Source organism: Neltuma alba, unplaced genomic scaffold (genome assembly GCF_004799145.2).
Source record: "Neltuma alba isolate B1F8T4 unplaced genomic scaffold, ASM479914v2 tig00006907_pilon, whole genome shotgun sequence".
NCBI classification, from domain to species: Eukaryota; Viridiplantae; Streptophyta; class Magnoliopsida; order Fabales; family Fabaceae; genus Neltuma; species Neltuma alba.
This window is the reverse complement of record NW_021634616.1, coordinates 16,142-36,080: the sequence shown is the minus strand read 5'-3', so window position 1 is coordinate 36,080 and position 19,939 is coordinate 16,142. Positions and strand designations below refer to the sequence as shown.

General features: G+C 35.6%; 5 protein-coding genes and 1 long non-coding RNA gene across 12 annotated transcripts; 1 reads left to right on the top strand and 5 right to left on the bottom strand.

Moving 5' to 3' along the window:
- Window positions 1-418: 418 nt before the first annotated feature.
- LOC114751413 (F-box/LRR-repeat protein 14-like) lies at window positions 419-3,317 on the bottom strand. Its single transcript, XM_028940086.1, has 5 exons — window positions 3,239-3,317; window positions 2,913-3,120; window positions 2,034-2,180; window positions 1,335-1,409; window positions 419-555 (listed from the first exon to the last, which is right to left on the bottom strand). Exons 2-5 carry the CDS (start codon window positions 3,076-3,078, stop codon window positions 434-436), a joined length of 510 nt encoding a protein of 169 aa, XP_028795919.1. The 5' UTR covers window positions 3,079-3,120; window positions 3,239-3,317; the 3' UTR covers window positions 419-433.
- A 4-nt stretch (window positions 3,318-3,321) lies between these two features.
- Window positions 3,322-4,759, bottom strand: LOC114751414 (uncharacterized). 4 transcript variants are annotated; one of them, XR_003740745.1, is made up of 4 exons: window positions 4,693-4,759; window positions 4,047-4,462; window positions 3,457-3,713; window positions 3,322-3,366 (listed from the first exon to the last, which is right to left on the bottom strand). It is a non-coding gene; the product is annotated as an uncharacterized LOC114751414 (long non-coding RNA). The 4 variants fall into 4 exon arrangements; XR_003740747.1 differs by lacking the exon at window positions 4,693-4,759 and having other exon boundaries at window positions 4,047-4,293; window positions 4,394-4,686; XR_003740746.1 differs by lacking the exon at window positions 4,693-4,759 and adding an exon at window positions 4,560-4,686.
- Window positions 4,760-6,377: 1,618 nt separating this feature from the next.
- Window positions 6,378-10,433, bottom strand: LOC114751418 (2-methoxy-6-polyprenyl-1,4-benzoquinol methylase, mitochondrial-like). Of its 2 annotated transcripts, XM_028940092.1 has the most exons (9): window positions 10,110-10,433; window positions 9,663-9,768; window positions 9,024-9,150; window positions 8,876-8,937; window positions 7,796-7,954; window positions 7,539-7,683; window positions 7,369-7,440; window positions 7,017-7,125; window positions 6,378-6,756 (listed from the first exon to the last, which is right to left on the bottom strand). In XM_028940092.1, exons 2-9 carry the CDS (start codon window positions 9,754-9,756, stop codon window positions 6,655-6,657), a joined length of 870 nt encoding a protein of 289 aa, XP_028795925.1. In that variant the 5' UTR covers window positions 9,757-9,768; window positions 10,110-10,433; the 3' UTR covers window positions 6,378-6,654. The 2 variants fall into 2 exon arrangements, with proteins under 2 accessions (XP_028795925.1, XP_028795926.1); XM_028940093.1 differs by lacking the exon at window positions 9,663-9,768.
- Window positions 10,434-10,888: 455 nt separating this feature from the next.
- On the top strand, window positions 10,889-13,193 carry LOC114751419 (DEAD-box ATP-dependent RNA helicase 35-like). Its single transcript, XM_028940094.1, has 2 exons — window positions 10,889-10,986; window positions 11,157-13,193. The coding sequence occupies exon 2, from the start codon at window positions 11,188-11,190 to the stop codon at window positions 12,952-12,954; it is 1,767 nt and encodes a 588-aa protein (XP_028795927.1). The 5' UTR covers window positions 10,889-10,986; window positions 11,157-11,187; the 3' UTR covers window positions 12,955-13,193.
- Window positions 13,194-13,221: 28 nt separating this feature from the next.
- On the bottom strand, window positions 13,222-14,733 carry LOC114751420 (uncharacterized). Its single transcript, XM_028940095.1, has 2 exons — window positions 14,312-14,733; window positions 13,222-13,781 (listed from the first exon to the last, which is right to left on the bottom strand). Exons 1-2 carry the CDS (start codon window positions 14,651-14,653, stop codon window positions 13,674-13,676), a joined length of 450 nt encoding a protein of 149 aa, XP_028795928.1. The 5' UTR covers window positions 14,654-14,733; the 3' UTR covers window positions 13,222-13,673.
- A 1,338-nt stretch (window positions 14,734-16,071) lies between these two features.
- LOC114751417 (calcineurin subunit B-like) lies at window positions 16,072-19,584 on the bottom strand. 3 transcript variants are annotated; one of them, XM_028940091.1, is made up of 7 exons: window positions 19,484-19,584; window positions 19,147-19,232; window positions 18,937-19,061; window positions 18,747-18,843; window positions 17,811-17,920; window positions 17,256-17,330; window positions 16,072-16,272 (listed from the first exon to the last, which is right to left on the bottom strand). In XM_028940091.1, exons 2-7 carry the CDS (start codon window positions 19,220-19,222, stop codon window positions 16,222-16,224), a joined length of 534 nt encoding a protein of 177 aa, XP_028795924.1. In that variant the 5' UTR covers window positions 19,223-19,232; window positions 19,484-19,584; the 3' UTR covers window positions 16,072-16,221. The 3 variants fall into 3 exon arrangements, with proteins under 3 accessions (XP_028795924.1, XP_028795921.1, XP_028795922.1); XM_028940088.1 differs by lacking the exon at window positions 19,484-19,584 and adding an exon at window positions 19,346-19,476; XM_028940089.1 differs by lacking the exon at window positions 19,484-19,584 and adding an exon at window positions 19,346-19,476 and having other exon boundaries at window positions 19,153-19,232.
- Window positions 19,585-19,939: the final 355 nt, after the last annotated feature.

The following is a 19,939-nucleotide window of genomic DNA, read 5'->3' as shown; positions in this document are numbered from 1 at the left end:
TATGCTGTTACGCAGCTAAGACTTGGAACAGTTTATTAGAGTGTCAGTTAAGAGAGTCAAGGAACTCTGCGCATCTATATCCCCAGTTTACTATCAGAGAAACACACAGAAATACTGTTGTCTATTCTTCCTCGTTGCTTCTTATCTGATACTAAGCCGAGTGATTTAGAAGCAGAGAAGGAAAATAAGGAGACATGAAGGATTGGGGATACAAATTAAAAGATGAACAAAAAGAAAAGCAGTCGGAAAAGTGCTACTATAGAAAAGACGCTGCGTATTTGTATGAACAAGATGCAAATGGTGAAAGCAGGCAGACATTGAACAATAAATCCTAAAATTGATTGCTTAAATTATTTTTATCTATTACTATCAAAGGTCAATCAACAATTCAGTTCAAGTAAATATGGCTCCATGAAATTCTTGTTGACACCCTCTAGCGTTCTAAGATATGCCCCTGCACATAAGAAAGGGAAGGCACAATACCTTCTAGAAAACTGATGCCAAGATCAGTAACTCTACTGCACGAAAGCTCAAGACTTTTCAAATTTGCAAGCTCTGGAAGCATATTGAATTGAAAAATTCTACTGTTAGTTACTGAGCCATGTCCTAAACAACAAAAAGATGACTGATGATTAAACTTTTATATACACATCCCCGTGCTGACAATTATATGATTCTTAAACATTGATAGTTGCATTTAATGTCAATCAGTGCGAATATACCCCAGTGAAGAAAATATCCAACAAATAGAAAGAAGATAAATGAAACTAAATTTCACATAAAATGGGCCATTCTTCATAGAAGCAACATTTGCAATAATGCAATGAGCCAATGACATTTTCTGCTGTGGCTTGTCTGCTGTGTGTTACTGTAAGAGGAGACAGTCAAGATTTGTGTGGGCAAAGATGGAAAATATCTTTCAACTTCCATAAGACAGACTGCCAGTTTGATATAAGTGCCATGACATTCATCCTGCTACTTGCTTATTCAAAAATAAAACGAAAACACCAAGGAAAATGGATGATTGAGAATAAGAGAATTTGAAATCGAAAAGTGGGTGGATAATTTCTCCTCTTGGAGTAGCATGCAGTAGACAATCCCCACCTGACATCCAACCCAAACTACATCTGCAATTACAGTACATCTCATTTGTTAAGCAAAAATACCCATAGTTCCTGCAAGCGCACAATGGTAATCTGAAAAGGAACTATTACACACTAAAAAATGCAGAGCGCATAAAAGAAAACCGACACAATTAATCTAGGTGGTATTCACTTTTTCAACTGTTGAGACTTTCAGCTGTTGTCATCAAAGAGAGGCAAGATACAACTAACCTGAGAGAGGCTTCATGTCAGCATCGGTTATGCAATTACACCACTTCAAATTGAGAGATTCCAACTTGATTAAGCCTGAGAATTATGAATTAGATTAAACTGAAATTCGTAGGTTTTCAGCTAGACCCACCATGGAAAAGCATGGAAACATCACGCAACTTTAGAACCAGAAGTCGAAGACCAAGATGCCAAAGTCCCTTTTCCCAATTACAAGTCATCTCATTCATTTTTCTCAACTATTGTTGCTCTAAAGCACTTACATATTCTTACTTAACTTCCATTTTCCAAATCTCCCATTCTAAAGCTATAACTAGATCAACATTTGTTCATTGATAGGAGAGACAGGAGGATGAACTATTCCCAAAATTCAATGTAATGCAAAGGGGGCCTTGTGAAACTGAACCCCATCTGAATTCGGACGCACTACAACATGCAATTTTTTTTTTTTTTTTTTGAAAATCAGGATAAGTGAAAAATTAATGACAATTAAATATCTGCATTGCAACAAATAGAAACTGTAACAAAGCGAGATTCAAAATTACAACAGCATGGCATGTATCAATTCCTTTAGAGAACACATGCTAAGAAGGGCAGAAGAAGAAGAAGAAGAAGAAGAAGAAGAAAGCGAACATCATCTACATGTCTATAAGACAAGGAAAACATGGCAGGATGTTATCAGCAATACATTAAGGAACCAACCTTGGAGATGAACAAGGCCTCCATGAACCTCAGGACATCTCTCCAAATCCAACTTGACCAAGTTAACAAGACCAGAAAAGCTACGCATTCCTTGAGCAGAAATCCAATTGTTTCTTCTAAAACTCAGACTAGTTAAGTTTGTCAGACCTGAGACATTCAATTAAATTGGAATTAAACAAGGAAAAGTTAACACGTCAACAAAGTTCTGAGCCAGAAAAATCTTCATATGATTATCAATAAATCAGCATCACATGAAAAGACAGCAAAATTATGAAAATTCAGAAAAAGGTGCCCCAAAGAATGCCTCAGGCAACTACTAAACAAACAAACAAATGACAATACATCGCATGTATTTATCATCTCAAGTGCAATAATAAATCACATATTCAAGATAAAAAAAAAATTATATTTGATTATTTGATGATGGTTGCTGCTCAAAGTCACATACCTATCATATTTTAATAAGCTGAAAAACAAACAAGGAACTATAGGACCAACTGAAACGCCAAAATTCAAGCAGATTATCTGCTTAATATTTTTATATTTAAATTGTTCAATATCACATAAGGTATCTTTCACTTACCGTTCCTAGGAAAAAGAAAATTCATAAAAGAAAAAGTGAGATGCATGCATAAGGATAGGTACATTTTTTTGGACGATAACAAATAGATAATAATCATGTCAATGCAATAAATAAAATTTACAATGCTGATTTTTCATTAATGGTATCGGATTTTCTTCCTTTTTCCCCATTTCTTTTGATAAACAAAGTCCATAGACAGAAGGCAAAGGACCAAATATACATGACTACAATACAAATGCATGACACCATGTACCAATATGGAAGACATAAAGAAACCCAGAAGAAGAAAAGATTACCACTGATGTATTTAAGACCATAGTCTGAAATGTGGTCACAATGATTAAGATTCAGGGCTAGGAGATTTTTGCAATCTTTTAGATAAGTCAGCCCATAATCAGTGACATCTGAACCAGAAAGATCCACAGAAAGTAGAGACGACCCTTGTGATGAAATGACATCCATCCAACTATCATTCACCCCATCATATTCTCCCAAGTAAAGATCCTGTTAAACATAAGGCAGGATGAGCATGGATGATTTAGATGAAGAACAGATAACTGAGCAGAATTGAAAACAAAATTATATAAACTACAAACATGCTATATAATTTGAAATGATTTACCTGGAGAGCACAATCTCGAAAGACTTCAAGGGAAGCAGCAGTTAGACGATGGCAACGCACCAATTCTATAAAAACTTGCTGACTATATCCCGTGGGAGCATAGACATCGAGCTATATCTATCAATATCCTGTTGAAGAAAAATTGCAGGTTGCAGTGATTATACCTAAAGAAAAAGTGGATAGTCAAGACCAAATATAACTTTTAGCGTTGGAAGTACCTGACTTATTCTGTGGATGCACAAGTCCAACAGTGATGGACATTCTCCATTTTGTAAGTGGAAATTCATCCTAGGATTAGAAAATGACGATGTGAGCCATTTCAAACTCCCACTTTTGCAATATTTTTTCCGTGAAAGCCCTTCTTGAGGACTATCTTCAACGTCCTGCTCTTGCTTCCTAGAACAAACTCCTCCCATTCAGGAAATATCTAGTGATTTCAATAACCCAAATATGAATACATGCACTCTATTTCAGCCTGCAGAAATGAAGGGGAAGAGCAAAGCCAAACAAGCTTTCAGCGGAGTTGATCATCCAGAACTTGACTTCTGGTGAAAAAAATTAAGAAGTATTACGAGTTATAGAGTAGACTAGGGTGAGTTTGCCCACACCAATTCGAATCACTAAAGCCCAACGATCAAAATGACTCAAGCAGTTTTATTTTAGCAGTTTATGATCTTTATGTTAGGCATGTAAGCATATTTCTAGCTTTTTATTTTATTTTATCTTTTAAAAAAGATACAAGAATACGAAATGGCAGTTAAAAGTAAGAAACAAGCAATCGAGTAGAGAACGAGGTATCATTATTAACCGTGTATATTAATCAGTGCGAGTCAAATGAATCCCAGCAAACCTCTGACTTTGCTAAGCCAATATCTATGTCTAATTCCAACATTCTGTTGCCTCCAGTCTCCAACGATCTCATGATTAAACACCATTTGCAGTCAATACATTTCAAGAAGATCCCATAAATAAAACTTGATGCTTAGAAGTATCTTATGACAAGACTTTTACATTAATCAGTATATCAGCAAATTCGCGCGCGCGTTTTCATGGCCCTGTATATGCTAGGAGCTACCAAACCATACAATATATCTCGCAGAAAATTACTGTTAAATAGCTACGAAAAAATAAATAAAATAAACCACTCTACGCCACCTCCTTAATAAAAAGAACATCCAAACATTGATCGGCTTCAAACACTAAAATATCTTCAGATATAGATACCTGCAAAAGCACGATAAAGCACAGAAAAGACTATATATAACAGAACGCGCCAAAAGACATAGACACTAATACCCTGGACTCAAATTCCAGAAACTACCCGTAGCTACCTATAAGCACAAATAATATAAGAACCGAGCAGTCGGCATTTTCCGGCTGACGAAAGAGATGAAGAAAGTTTTCTACAAACAGGTCGAAATTCAAGAAGAGAAATCAGTGTAAACCAGATATACCCGATCATCTTGCTTATAGTTTCAGGTTCAGTGACCCCAACAGAAATGAACCAGAAGCTCTAAGAATGGAAAGTAAAATGGAGAAAGGAGGTGGTGGGTAGGAGAGAAAAGTGCGACGTGTTACGTGTCTGTGTGACCGAGCCAGAATCTGAACCTACGGATGGTTGACAAGTGTCGAATCTAGTCAGCTGTGGACGGGTACATTTCGAACAGTTAGATACAGAAAACGAGAAATCAATGGGTGAATCGGACGAAAAGGTGGGCTCACAAGTTTCCACAATGGGCTCTATCCGTTCGCTGAGCGGTGGGGCCCGCCGGCCGCCCTGTGACTCCATCCAACAGAAAGATATTTGGACTAGATATTATTTTCTGTTCTAATTATACCAACAATTGACTTATTTAAAAAAATTAAATAAATAAATAAAATTAGTTATTTATAATAAATAAGTATTATTTTTTAAAAATATTTTTATTAATTAAATATATTAGTTAGAACTATTATTATTAGAAGCATTACTTTAAAAAAAAATATAAATAAAAAGACGTGATGAATTAGCATTTTATATTTAAGACTAAAATAAAAATCTAATGAGATTTTGTATTAAGGATAGGAAGTAGTATTAATTTTATTTTTATAATGTACGGACCTTTTGGGGGACTAATATAATGTACGGATCTGGTCCTGGATATTAATCCAGATTTTGTGGGAAAAATAAAATTCAGATCTTACTATTGTTATGCCCGTTTTGATTTTGTTAATCTCAGTGTTGAACACTCAAATTTACTTGAAATCTTGAAATATAGATGGAGCCTCTCCTTAATTCAACCACTACTGCGAATATTTTTTGTGTTCTTAAATTTAATTTTCTGCAATTACCTTTTTGACATGTATTATTTATTAATATTTTATCAATAACGCGGGCCATCAGCAATAGTCGCACGGAATTTACTTTTTTTTTTTTGTAGTACAATGGGATAAACCATTAAAAATAAATACTGATAATGAGGTACTACAATTGATCTTAACCAAAAGGCCGAGAAAGGTATACTATTAAAACTAAATAAAGTCATCTAAACAGTAATCAAAGATTCCTTTGGTACTGTTTTTCTTCTTCTTGTTTTTATTAAACTAGCTACAAGGTAATTTTTCGCCGTTTGGCCTATCTTGCAGAGTTGCTCATACTAAATACTGATTTTAATTATAAAACTAATTAACTAATATAAAGAGATCAAGAAAATAAGTTAAGTTAGTTATTTGTAATAAATAGATGTTTTTTTCTAAAATATCCTTGCTAATCAAGTATATTTGTTAGAACTACTATTATTAAAAAGACTATCTTAGAAAAAAATAGATAAATATAAGAGACAAAGTGAATTAGAATCTTATATTTAGGATTAAAATAAAAATCAAACAAGGTCTTGTATTAAAAACCAGAGCTAACAGTTTTTTAATATGATTCACCACTTCAGCAATTCATATGAAAGACATGATGTTGATCCCAGTGTATGGTTGTTCTAGCCAGATGAGGCGCTAAGTCCCTTAAGTAATGCTTACGGTTCGAATCTTGAAATTGTGAATAGAGCTATTGGTTTAGGAGAGGAAAATTCACCAAAAGAAAAAAGAGGAAAGAAAAAGGGAACAGAGGAAAAAAACATATTGGGGGATGGAAGTAACAGAGACCAACTTTTGCATTAAAAAAATGAAATGAATTTATTTATTGGTGTAAAAGCAAATTTCGTTTTTAAATTCTTATTAAAGTCGTCCATAATACTACATATATATAAGAAGACCAAAGTATTTATAAAAGAATTGCAAACGCCAAAGTCACAATCAAGACATTTCCGGTGGCTGCACAAGTGCAGAAACTAGAAAAGCCATTCTAACCAATTCAACACTTGGAATTCCAGCAAGATCTTATGCTTGATATCCACGCTGTGTAGCTTAGGAATACGCATGCACCATCAGACTTTCAATCCTGAATGGATGGCAACCACTCCTCCAACTAGATTCTCGTACTCGACTTTCTGGAACCCGGCATTGGCAATCATTGAAGCAAATTTATCCTGCTCATCAGTTGCAATACAGATTAGTCAACATAGAATAAGATCCTAGCCACATCAGCAACCTTCATTGACATTTGCATTCGATCGGAAAACTGCATTGTGATAGGCATGTTCAAATTTTTACTTGGCTTTTCTATTTGACTGTTTAAGGGGTTTCAAGCTTTAGGAGGCAAAATGTCATGGCATAATTTTCTTTGATCATTTCAAGAACAAATTAATTGAAGACATTGAAAGCTACCAAGAAATGGAAGAATAAGAACCTGTGGGGGGAAACGCCGAATACTCTCAACTAAGTATTGATAGGATGCTCGATCACCAGCAACCAACTCTCCCATGGCAGGAATAACTGAGAAAGAATAAAGGTCATACCTGAGAGAAATAAAAAGTGAAACATTAAATTAAAGGTTGAGTTAAACATGAAGGCAGAAGGAAGTAAAGAGAGTAAACATGAATAATTACGTTATCCGTAAAAATATGCGGATTGAAGTTCGGACATTTATTATTTATTTTCACTCTCAAATGTAATAGTATGCACATTCTATTTCACTCTGTTCTCTCAAATTTAATAACCCATATGCATTCATGTCAGAAAATAGGGCAAATTATACTTACAATTCTTTAAATATTGGAATGTCAACATGGCTCAATTCAAGGCAGAGAAACCTTCCCCCACGTTTTAATACCCTGTTTAGCAAAAAAATGGTTACTGGCCATACATTTCTATTGATTGATAGTTCTCAGCCACAAAGGTGTACATAAATATCTTTAAAAGTGAAGCTTACCTATAAGCTTCATTAAGAACCTTCTCTATGTGTGTAACATTTCTAATCCCAAAAGCAATAGTGTAGCCATCCATTGAATCGTTTTTGAAACTCAAGTTTTCAGCATCTCCCTCTACCCATACAAGCGAGCGATCTTGTCCAAAGCCTATTTAATCACCAGAAAATATTCAATTCAAACAAATCAGGAATAAGTTTAGCCATATTCCTGTACTGAAGCTTAAAACCAATTGGCCAAATTTGAAGGCTTTCTAGGTTACCTCTCTCCAAGGCCCGTTGTTTTCCAACATTTAGCATGCTAGGATTAATGTCACAAACATATATTTGAGTTTCCTCCTCTAAAGTATCTTCAAGCACATCTCGAAGTCCTCTCAGTTTAACTTGGTTTATAGTCTCCAAGATTCTAAAAGCAACGTCCCCTGTAAATTGCGGAATTTCAGAATAACTGGTTTTCTGAATTCATCTTATTATTTTGAAGAAAGAAAATACATATATGTAGAGGGTTAGCTACAGAAAAAAGCCACAGCAACTCACTCTAGGCAGACAGAGAATACAAACCAGGGAATAAACGAGCATTAAAGATAAAACAAAAGGACAAATAAAATGTTGATATCAATTACAATAAATGCAGAGAATAAATAGGGCATAAATCATGGGATTCCAACATGAATGAATATGTCTGACACAAAAAAAAAAAAATTTATTACGCGCACCTTAAGATATTCAAGTCTAGCATAGAAGACATACAGTGCCAATGTCAATTTATTTCTATCCATATTTACAAGAGGATATTCCGGGGAAGAAACGAGAAGCAGGCTTTACCACAAAAGAAGGGTCATACAATTGTATTACTTGAACAAACACAAAAGATAGAATTCATGGAAGACTTAGCTTCTGAACCAGTTAAATGCCCATTGTATAGCCTTAATATCTGTTTTGCGTTTAGGAATTGCTCGGAACTCCATATTATATTCACTGTATGACTGTTATCACTCAGTTAAATAATGCTAAACAGTCCCCAGCATATAATCCCAGAAGATAACTTATCTTTAGCACAGAAATATACAATAAGAACATAGATATTGACCATTTGGTTGTCATAAGTGGACCAATTTGAAATGCTTTATGGACAAAAGAGGCATAAATCAGCAAACTCATGCAGCTAGTAAACTCAATTCTTGTTTTACCCAAGACATAGCTTCAGTGTGCAATCCTTAACTCCGTTACATTTATAATTTTTCTCCCACACAAATTTTGTCAATATCTGTAGATTTACTTGTAATTTTTCAAACTTATATGTAGAAGCATTATAAAACATATGTTGTGACAAAGAAGCCCACCTGTCCCGCCAGCCACATCAAGATGCTTCATTCCAGGAAAAGGGTTTAGCTTGGAAACTAGTCTGAGAACACATTGAAGTCAAGGTAAACAGCTAAAAAAGGATTCAAATTGGAATGACACAAAGGGCACAGCTTCTGAGAATCTAACCTATCCTTCCACAATCTATGTAATCCAGCACTCATTAGATCATTCATGACATCATAGCTTGCGGCAACATTTGTGAAGACATTACCAACCATTTGGGCCTTTTCTTCCTCATTCACTTGTTTAAATCCTAGATGTCAAAGGGATAACATATTATAATCCGACAATGAAGAAGAAAAGTATTACAGCAAATCTGCTGATGCATTGTCTAGCAGCATAGCATCACATAACCAATTTTTCCCTAAAAAAATTGAGGAACTATATGATTATCAGTTTCCATTCCGCATTGGAATTTCAACAAGTCATAACTTCCCTAGAATTTTAATCAAGTTATCTTTCAATCTTCAGGTTAATATTATTTGATATATTTTCATTCATGAAGATTGAACGAAAGCAATTACTCCAATAATTTCCGGGCACTAGTTTCATAATACAAAATAGCTACCTTTTAGTTGAACCAATAAGCAAAGTTATAGCTGAAAGGATACTAGCAAACAGATAGATACTTCTTCTACCAGAATGGAAACTCCAAACAACTAGGCAAAATTAAGATAATTGTACAATACGTGCATTGTAAGTAAAGATCAGACACAATGCATGCCCATATAGAGAGAATTGAAAAGTAAGAGAATCTACACCAACCAAAACTGGTGGCATGAGAATGTAGCGGGGAAGTGGAAGATAACATGGGCAAGAATTTATTCCCCAACTTTCTAGTCACAGTTCTCAGAGACATGGCTAAGCAGACCTGAAAGAAACAAAACAAAGAAAACAAAAATAAAAAAGAACGAGTTACATCCAGGGTTCAGAAGTACACTAACGATGTTACAGCTATATTTACACCCCAGCTATTATTACCATGTAGCATTGGAATCATTTCAAGGGGGGGAAAAAAAATCATACCAAGTCAAATTAAATAAATAATCATCCCCTAATTAGAGAAAGGGAGATGTTGGCAAAAGAAAAATTAGAGGAAGGGAAATAAAAGAGGCGGCATTGGGTGCCTAAAGTATGCGTAATTGCCCGGGAAGGAAAGATAATGGTATTTTAAAAGAAAAAATGTAACGGCTGGGGATAGAGGAAACCGACCGTGAGGGGAATAGATTGCAGCAAACTCGACGACGAAGCGGGTAACAGAGCCGAAGGAAGCTTGAGCAAAAGTGAATGAATATGCAAGGAAGGGCCAACTGCAAACTCTAGAAAGCTGCGTCTAGCTTCTACCGCCCAGATGGTTGGACTCGGAGATTCGCAGGCTTCGCAAATTCTCTCCTCCTTGGTTTTTTTTTTTTTTTTGTGTTAAATATTTTTGGGCGAGATTTTTGGTTTATTTCCATTAGCACAATAACATGTTGATTGTGGTACCGAATAACGATGTCAGAAGAGGTTTTCTCATTACAATCTCTCTCTCTCCCCCTCTCTCATATAAAAAATCGCTATAACTATTGTTATACTCGCATAGTTCCTTAAATAATCAATGTTAAAATTAGTTAAAAATAAAAAATGAGTCATAAATATATATTTTCTAAATTTATCTTTATTTATTAAGAAAATAAATGTGAGAAACAATAAATAAAAAAAGATAAAAAATTTAGGAAATAATATTAATAAAAAAGAACACTAAATACAATTAACTAAAAACAAAATAGAAAAAAAATAATAAATGTTAAGATAAACTGAAAAATAAAGTTTATATTTTAGATCAAACGCTTCTTTAAGTAAAAATTATATTACTTTTGATTTTTAATATAAAAACTTATTAAAAATCCAGCTTGCCTTTTTAATTTCAATTTTATCTAATGTATTTCTGGTACTATTTCTGTGAGGAGGAAATTTGCAATGGCGGCTAAAAACTCAAGTCGGTCTCCACGTTCTTATTTGACCTCTGACATGAACGACGGCAATCGACTGTGAGGCGCTGGTGGACGCTTTGCTCTTCCTTATTGGAGATCATCTTCGGGTGTTCCCGGTTAGAAATTTCTTTCTTCATTTCTAAAGGGCAAAGTTCCTACTTTTTTTGCGAACAGGGTGATGAACTAGTGTTTGATGTGAAAATTTCGTAGGATACCAGAATTAGTGTTTTTTGTCAAGCTCGCTTGTTTTTGTTGCACTTATTGGCAATAAATTGATTCGTTATAGGAACTGCGATTTTGAATTCAATTTAGTTGATATGGAAGTCGATGATGATTACGTGGAGTATGTGCCCGTGGCTAAGCGTAGGGCCATGGAGGCTCAGATGGTTCTTGAACGAAAAGGGAAATCTTCCTCAACAGTCGATGGTGATTTGGAGAAGTCAAGAATGGCTGAAGCTAAACCTAGTCTTCTGGTTAAGGCTTCCCAGTTGAAACGGGATCAACCTGAAATTAGTCCGACAGAGCAGATTGTTCGACAGGAAAAGGAGATGATTGAGAACTTATCAGATCGAAAAACCCTAATGTCTGTTCGAGAATTGGCTAAAGGAATCACTTATACGGAGCCTTTGCCTACGGGATGGAAGCCGCCTTTACCCATTAGAAGAATGTCTAAAAAGCAACGTGATTTGATTCGGAAGCAGTGGCACATATTAGTCGACGGTGAAGATATTCCGCCTCCAATTAAGAATTTCAAGGATATGAGGTTTCCTGAGTCAATTTTGAACAAGTTGAAAGCCAAAGGGATTGTGCAGCCAACACCTATTCAAGTGCAAGGCCTTCCTGTTATCTTATCTGGAAGGGATATGATTGGGATTGCATTTACAGGATCGGGGAAAACTCTAGTCTTTGTATTACCAATGATCATGCTAGCTTTGCAGGAGGAAATTATGATGCCTATTGTTCCCGGAGAAGGTCCATTTGGTTTGATTGTTTGTCCTTCGAGGGAACTCGCTAGGCAAACATACGAGGTGGTTGAGCAGTTTCTGATGCCTTTGAGAGAAACTGGATATCCTGAACTCAGGCCTTTGCTTTGTATTGGTGGAGTGGATATGAGATCTCAGCTAGAGGTTGTGAAGAAGGGTGTTCATATTGTTGTCGCCACCCCCGGGAGGTTGAAGGATATGCTGGCCAAGAAAAAGATGAATCTTGATAATTGCAGGTATTTAACATTAGATGAGGCTGATAGATTGGTAGATTTGGGATTTGAAGATGACGTAAGAGAAGTGTTTGATCACTTGAAAGCTCAAAGGCAGACTCTCTTATTTTCTGCCACTATGCCAACCAAGATTCAGAATTTTGCTCGAAGTGCCCTGGTGAAACCTGTTATTGTCAATGTGGGGCGAGCAGGGGCGGCAAATCTTGATGTAATCCAGGAAGTGGAGTATGTTAAGCAAGAGGCAAAAATAGTTTATCTTCTTGAGTGCCTGCAAAAAACCCCACCTCCAGTTTTAATATTCTGTGAGAACAAGGCAGATGTGGATGACATTCATGAATATCTTCTTCTGAAAGGAGTTGGAGCAGTGGCTGTTCATGGAGGCAAAGATCAGGAAGAAAGAGAGTATGCCATTGCAGCGTTTAAGTCTGGGAAGAAAGATGTGTTGGTTGCAACTGATGTTGCATCCAAAGGGTTGGACTTCCCTGATATTCAGCATGTTATTAACTATGACATGCCTGCTGAGATTGAAAATTATGTTCATAGGATTGGTCGAACTGGAAGATGTGGCAGGACAGGCATAGCAACAACATTTATTAACAAGAATCAAAGTGAGACAACCTTGCTTGATTTGAAACATCTGTTGCAAGAAGCAAAACAGCGCATTCCCCCTGTTTTAGCTGATTTGAACGATCCAATGGAAGATAATGATGAAATCACTGGTAAAAGTGGGGTCAAGGGTTGTGCCTATTGTGGTGGGCTTGGTCACCGCATTCGCGACTGTCCCAAGCTGGAACATCAGAAAAGCATGGCCATTGCAAATAGTAGAAAGGACTATTTTGGTGGTGGTGGATACAGGGGAGAGATCTGAAAGGCGCCACTTTTTGTATCAGTTTATTTTAGGATGGGCGTGTTTTGGTAGTTGTAATACGACTCTTATGTATAGTTGTATCTTATCTTCGTAGGATGAAATATAAAGAACTGCATACCTTAATTATCCATATCTATGGATCTTCCATCTGGATTGTGCTATATTTTCATCTGACTGTAGATTGTAACGTATTTGGTTCTGGCCAATAATCGCTTTCATGAGGTGTATTGTTGCCGCAATTATAATGTTTCCTGCACGAGTCATTTGTCTCACTTTGCATGTTGTAATTATGGGTAAAGTTTTTCATTTGTATCTAGTTTACTTGAATCGGTCGTTGAATCAAACAGCTGATAATTTTCTTTGTATTTCTTATTACACCGTAAATTGGAAGTAGTAATGATTATTGTAAGCTCAGCCTGCACAGTCACACCTTCCACCTCTAAAATCTCCTTTCTGAGGCACTTGTTTTCATTTTTGGTTCTCACTTTGAAGTTACTTCTTTATTTGGGCGAGAGGGTGCTTGTGAATGGCACAGACTGGGTCATTCCAGCAGCACTTTCTTCTACACATTTGTCATGCCCCTGAAGTATTACTGGAAGATCTATGAACGGACTTCAAGAACTTCAATGAATACAACGTTTGGAGAATGGTGGGAAATATACAAGTTTCATACTTTATTGATGTCTCAGATGGAAGAATCATAAAGATATGGGAGTAACTTAGAGTTTCTTGGAAAAATAAATAGCAGCTTGGAATCCTTTGGTGATCAACGATGGATTTAAGTTATGGCATAGAACCTCTGGCAGACCTGTGACAGCTCCTCCATCCTATTGTATAACATGAATAGATTGTGAAGATCTACTGTTAATATATGACTAGATTCTTGACCAATAAAATCTAGACTTGACAATCCTGTATAAACATTAGTAAATAATCACAAAAAAGTTGGGGAGTCCAACCTTGGACATTTGTTACCAGCTTTATCAGAAAATGAAACTATTACATATTCTCTTTCAGGGGAGTATTCTATTCTATATGTATACACACTATGAACACACACACCGTTTATATCTGCTAGATTGCCATAAGCTATAGTTAAGCCATGGAAAATATGCATACAATGTTTTTAGCTGCCGTTTCTCTGTTTCATGGTTATAAGTGGGTCCCAAATGCAAGAAATTTCTCAAATGAGCCCTACATGAAGTTTATTTCCCGCTGATTCATTCAACCACTTGTGCTATCTCCTAGAAGACCAAGAAAACAAATGCAATCTACTTCTTTTCCTGTGTAGTGTTATCATGCATGATCTACACAAATGCAGCAATTATGTAATAGTATTTGGAACAAAAAGATATACCTTCGGAGTCTTCATAATCAATTTCTCGCGGCAAACTTGTTCTCCTTTTACTCCCCTTCTATGCGAAAGCATATATTGCATACGCTGAAAGTAATGGTAAATTCTGTTCACCAACCCCCTCTTTTCTTTCACATGCCAAAGTATAGCTTGCTTCACACTCTCCGTGTCTTCTTCAAGTATTTTCAGCCGCTGATTAAGATGTTCTAATTCATCAACTTGGAGCACCCTTTTCATTCTGCAGTCCTTGATTCTATACATTTCTCGTCGCCTGCTTCTTGTGTCAGCAACAGAACTGAGACATTCAGAAGCATTGGAGAAAGCCTCTGAACTTTCAATCACCATTCTACTCTTGTTGCTGCTACTTGCAACCTTATTGAACTTTGAATGCTTCTCCCTTGAGCTGAGATAACAATCAAGTTTTGCCATTTTCTTCTGCCACAAGACCAACATTTCTTCACATTTTTGCAAGGAGCATAAATATTCAGTGAGAAATCCATCACGAACTTGGCTTTCCATCATGTGTTAGTTTGAACATGACACGCGAATAGGAAAAGTAAAGGAAAATGTATTTGATTTCACAAGACACCCCAGTACGTTCACTGATCCTTTATTTATCCTAGTAGTCTTCTCTAAATAACTAATGATCCTCTTAACTCGAATAACAAAGTAACAGAACACCTATAGAACTTGGCCACGAGGTTGTTCTTAAAACTCTGGCAGATATTATATGAAATCTCTGCCTCTCTGCATCGTGCATAGCACAAGGTGAGTGAAGAAGGATTTTATGTTCTTACCAAGAAATAGAAGTTGAGGAAGTTGGCTGGGAGGAAATATAACAGAAGTGAATGATGGTTTCTTACTACACACTACATAAGTAAATCTAAAATTCTTGGATCATTCTATGGTTGAAACTCCTCCTATATCACGTTAACTTTCCTTTCCTTAAAAGAGAGTACAAGTTTGGAGCAGACCTATTTCCTGTAGATTTGAGCTTCACTCTCCCCTAGTTACCTAGCCAGCTTCTTGTTGAATATATATGTATATATGAATATATATTAGGAAGCTTTTGATTTTATTCAGCTAAATGTTTGACTTCATCAATCTAGTTTAGTACTTTAAGATACCCAGATGATTAATTGCATTATAATCTCCATTTCGTACCAAGTGTTTGGTAGGATCCACACCTTACATCACACACGATGCGCACGATGCTACGAAATATGAGTATTTTAACAAATATTTGAACTAAACACAAAATGGATTCTTCAGATCTCCTACAAAGACATTTTTTATCTTCTTGGATCAGAACAAATCAATAGTATACTAGGTTGGGAAAAAAATCACTAACCATAAAATTAATCACATACTCTCATTACTCTGACGCATTTTTTCACTTACTTTACAAATTTTCAAGAATTTGAGGTCACGTAAAAAGAAAGCCAATTATGACGTGCTTGTGTAAATAATTCTTAAAAAGTATTTTGGTAAAAACCAAAAACTTTATAGTATACAAAGTAAGTATATAAGAGGAATTATATCTTGACTTGTGTAAAAGTAATTTTTTTAAGTGCTTTTACTTATACCAAACATTAGACAAAATCTGCAGCTAAGGAGGAATTTCATGGCCTTTAAAAAAAAAAAAAAAAGAAGTTCAAGTTTTACAACTGAGTTTTGGGAAATGGTGGAGGAAGGAAATTGCCGGATATTGGAAATGCATACTCTCTATTTCTCCTTTCTTTTCGCCCTCAAGTCTTGTACTGTACGAGGCAATTAAAATCTGATTCCCAAGATAAAAATGAACATTGGTAGTTGTGTGCTTTCATTTCAATGTGAACTATGTTACAAGGATTGGGTGTAACATGATGTCCAATTTTTGTTTCTTAAGAAAGCTGAGAAAATCGCAGGCTACTCTAATCAACAGGAATTTCAACATCCATTTTTAAGCCTGAACCGCCAAGAACCTGTGACAAATAACATAAAACATTAGAAAATATACCAAACAAACAGGAATAAACTCCAAGTAATCCATATCAGACTTAAATGTACAATTACACTTGAATTATGCGCCTATTTTTTTCCTTAATTCTTTACCTCTTCGGTTACTATTTCACGCACGGATATTGCACAGAATTATAAACTCTGATGTGGTAGAAAAGCAACCCAAATTCTTTAAAAATGTTCAGAAAAGCCTATTCAAATTAACAGTAATGTGAACTTGCTATTAATTCCAACTACACTCTTGGTTCCATGCCTTTTATGGAGTCTAAAGTAAGTTATACAGTTTATAACCTAGTACTTCTCAGATTCACAACATAAGTCATTTTCTTCCAGCTCTTCTTGATCTAAAATGTAGATCCAGTTTAAGGTATTTGATGTTTTTTCCCCTTCATTTTGCACTTCTGTACAATTAATGAGCCGACTTCCATTTAGTATGGTCTTTAACTTTTAATAAGGATAGAGTTGAAAAATGCTACAATATTTTTATACCTTTAATGAGCCAATTATTATTTTGGTCCACGCGTGTCTGAATGTGGACCTATGCTTTGGACCGAAGGAGTGTATTTCTTTATAGATTTCATTATATATATATATATATAGAGAGAGAGAGAGAGAGATGATTGATGATTTCCACGCATCTCATTGTTTCATAAAGAGACACCTAAAGCAGACCTAATTTCAGGACTAAAAATGCACTAGACAAACATTCTAATTTCAGACCTAATTTAAGAAACTTAAGTATATTCCATCTTTTTTGCAAAAAAAAAAAAAAAAGAAGTATATTCCATATTAAGGTCCACAAGTTAAACAGGCCTACACATTGTAATGGACGGACCAGATTTTTTTTCCCAAGAAAAAACTCGAATTTATCCATTCAATAAGTGCCCTTCCTCTCATGATGAGTACCCGAATTTGTTACAGGAATCATGAACTCAAATGCACAAACCTTAATGAAGTCATCCAATGTCAAGTAGGAGTCTTTTGAATACCCTGCTTCATTTAGAACTTGGCTCAGGACTTGCTGAGAAACATAGAATAGAGAACAAAATTAGTCAAGGTCCACTTTAAGCCTTGTGCTATTAACAAAACAGAAGAGACATGTAAAATTATTTGTCTTGTACGATGAAAAAGCTCAGACAGAATTAAAAAGAAATGAGATTTTTCATCAAATGGAAACGCAATTAGTCTACAGGTAATCCAAACAACAGAGAAGGAAACATGAATTATTAAAAAATATTCAAAAAATAATTGTTTGAAGATCGTTATAGGTATTTCAATCAAAGGGATGACTGTTCAGGCGGGGCAAACAAATTTAAACAAGTACAACCTATTACTCTCCACAAGAATTAAGAATGTTTGGTAAAAAGTTCATCCACCATTTCATGGAAATTACATTCCAGTATCCCAGGATCTCAATATGGATAGCAAATTAGTAATAAAAGTGCTTCCTGGTTCCTAGTAACTAAGCAATGGAGTTGATTGTGTAGATCTTTGGTCATACCTCTCTCTGTTCATCAGACATGAATGGACCAGACAGATCTTTTAGGACTTCCAGCATATCTTTGAAAGACACCTTTCCATTACGATCTGAATCATATACTTTGAAGATAACTACAACAGAGAAAAACGAGTAACTATAGCTATCCACATAAACACCACTAATGAAAAATCATACCCGATTATAGTTTACAAATGCATGACGTGAATTTTGCGTTCATAATTTCTATTAGGTGGAAGCTATTTTAACGCAACCAGGTAAATGTGGTCAACACCATGTTTCTGCTGCAATTCCAAACACAGCTTCCAGGAAAGATTCTTGATTAAATCTGGGTAGAAAGATCGAGCAATGAACATTTACCGGGATCCACCACTAACAAATTTAAATGCCAACTCATCATTGGCTTAGTGCATGTACACCAATCTATCTTAGAATCTTTTTTCCAAGTTACAAAGGCAAGCCGAGGGTTGAAACACAAAAATTAGGACCCACTCCAAGAAGTCTCATTAACACTTAGTGTATTTGTCATCTCTCATAGAATCTGTTTTAGCCTACTTGTCTCAAAAGTTTTTCATGCTTACATTACCATTGACTTCAGTCCTTCTCTCTGGCCCATAAGGCCCTACTTAATCAACTAACAAGCCTAAAGTCTATGGACAAGCAGTTCAGAAAATTCAACTTATATAATTACCAGATCATAATCAGTCCCAAACGGACAATATATTTTCTGACTGCTCAAGCTCTTCTACTGTCGATAAACTAACAAGAGATTTTCAGTTGATTAGTTTATCACAGAGAACAAAACCTTCTGAAATATTTACATGTTTATTCATGATTGGAATTGCCTTGATTTTCTAAGACTAACTCCACCTAAGAACTTCTTAAAACAGCCACACAAGTATAAAGAACACATGAAACTGCCATACAACTGATACATACGTTCTATTTTTTGCTGTGAACTTGCTTTGGCACTAAATGCAGACAAGAAGGCCACAAAGTCTTTAAAGTTCAAACCATCCACCATCTTAAGCAGCCTCTGCAAATAACCAAATCATCCATCATATAGGAGCATGAAGAACTGCAGAGATCCCACAATAACCCAGAATCTTAATACGAAACAACTATTTACCTGAGAAAGTGAATTCAAAGAAAACTCAGGAACAGATAAGAACTCATCTGCTGATATAAATCCCTTGGCATTACGATCAAGTTGGCAAAATCTTTCATACAAGGCCACTATTTCCTCCTGGGAAACTGATTTTCACACCAAAGTAGACCTAACTCAAATAAAAGCAGCACAATTTGGAGAACAATGTAAAGTAAGAGTAAGGTAAGGGACATCTACATAAATTATTGCAGTATTCTTGGACTTCCTCGATGTCATATTGAGTCAGCATGGATGATGCACTCCCCATCTCTTCTCGGCTTCAAACAGAAGAAGAAGAACAACAGGATTAATGTCTTTACTATATTCGGTATTCGCTAACAAGTCACAATCTTTGCCCAGGAAATGATATCAAATATGAATACTACAGTACTTGTTTGAAAAGAATTTATTGGCGAAAGATCCATAATCCATTTTGACTATTCCATGATTACATGAATGGGTGTATCAGAATTTTCTCGGGACCGAAACAGAGAGCGAGACAGTATGGGAGAGGGAAGATGGAAGAGACCTGAAGGGCTGTAATCGAATCGAATCTTCGGGCTGAAGATGAATAGATGATGATGCTTTCTTCCAGATGGGACCGCAGAAATATACACGTGGGTTGCTTAGTCATCATCGATTTCTTCAAAACGCAGCTATTTGTTCTGTTCCAAATTAATCGTCTCGTCCTGTGGACCTCTCGATGTTTTTAAGCCCAGGCTTGAGTAACTCGCTGAGCAAAGTACAAAACAAAACATTCTCGTTCTTGACAATGACCGATTGGGCTTGTGTTTATGAGTCTTCGAAGGATTTAAGAAAAATTAAAATAATCTAAACACTTCTAGCACAAGGGAATAGCCTGCAACACGATGATAAATTAAGATGTTAATTCCTGTTGAAAGAAGTATACATATTTAGTATTTGACAGTGTCTTTAATAAGAGAATTATCTGCTAAAATTAAGGAAAAATGACAGATAAAAAAGG

Bases quoted from the DNA above. Each gene is read 5' to 3' on its own strand.
- LOC114751413 (XM_028940086.1), bottom strand. From the start codon at position 3,078: ATGGATGTCATTTCATCACAAGGGTCGTCTCTACTTTCTGTGGATCTT. The intron at 1,410-2,033 runs GTTGGTTCCTTA...CATAATTCTCAG, and splicing joins AGGCCTTGTTCATCTCCAAG to GCTTAATCAAGTTGGAATCT. The intron at 556-1,334 runs GTTAGTTGTATC...ATATGCTTCCAG, and splicing joins TGACATGAAGCCTCTCTCAG to AGCTTGCAAATTTGAAAAGT.
- LOC114751418 (XM_028940092.1), bottom strand. From the start codon at position 9,756: ATGTCTCTGAGAACTGTGACTAGAAAGTTGGGGAATAAATTCTTGCCC. The intron at 9,151-9,662 runs GTTGGTGTAGAT...TTTGACATCTAG, and splicing joins TTCTCATGCCACCAGTTTTG to GATTTAAACAAGTGAATGAG. The intron at 7,441-7,538 runs GTAAGCTTCACT...TTTGCTAAACAG, and splicing joins GTTCTTAATGAAGCTTATAG to GGTATTAAAACGTGGGGGAA.
- LOC114751419 (XM_028940094.1), top strand. From the start codon at position 11,188: ATGGAAGTCGATGATGATTACGTGGAGTATGTGCCCGTGGCTAAGCGT.
- LOC114751420 (XM_028940095.1), bottom strand. From the start codon at position 14,653: ATGGTGATTGAAAGTTCAGAGGCTTTCTCCAATGCTTCTGAATGTCTC. The intron at 13,782-14,311 runs GTATATCTTTTT...GTTATACAATAG, and splicing joins TGATTATGAAGACTCCGAAG to GATGGAGGAGCTGTCACAGG.
- LOC114751417 (XM_028940088.1), bottom strand. From the start codon at position 19,386: ATGGATTATGGATCTTTCGCCAATAAATTCTTTTCAAACAA. The intron at 19,062-19,146 runs GTCCCTTACCTT...TGTGAAAATCAG, and splicing joins CTGCAATAATTTATGTAGAT to TTTCCCAGGAGGAAATAGTG. The intron at 16,273-17,255 runs GTTTGTGCATTT...TATTTGTCACAG, and splicing joins CATTGGATGACTTCATTAAG to GTTCTTGGCGGTTCAGGCTT.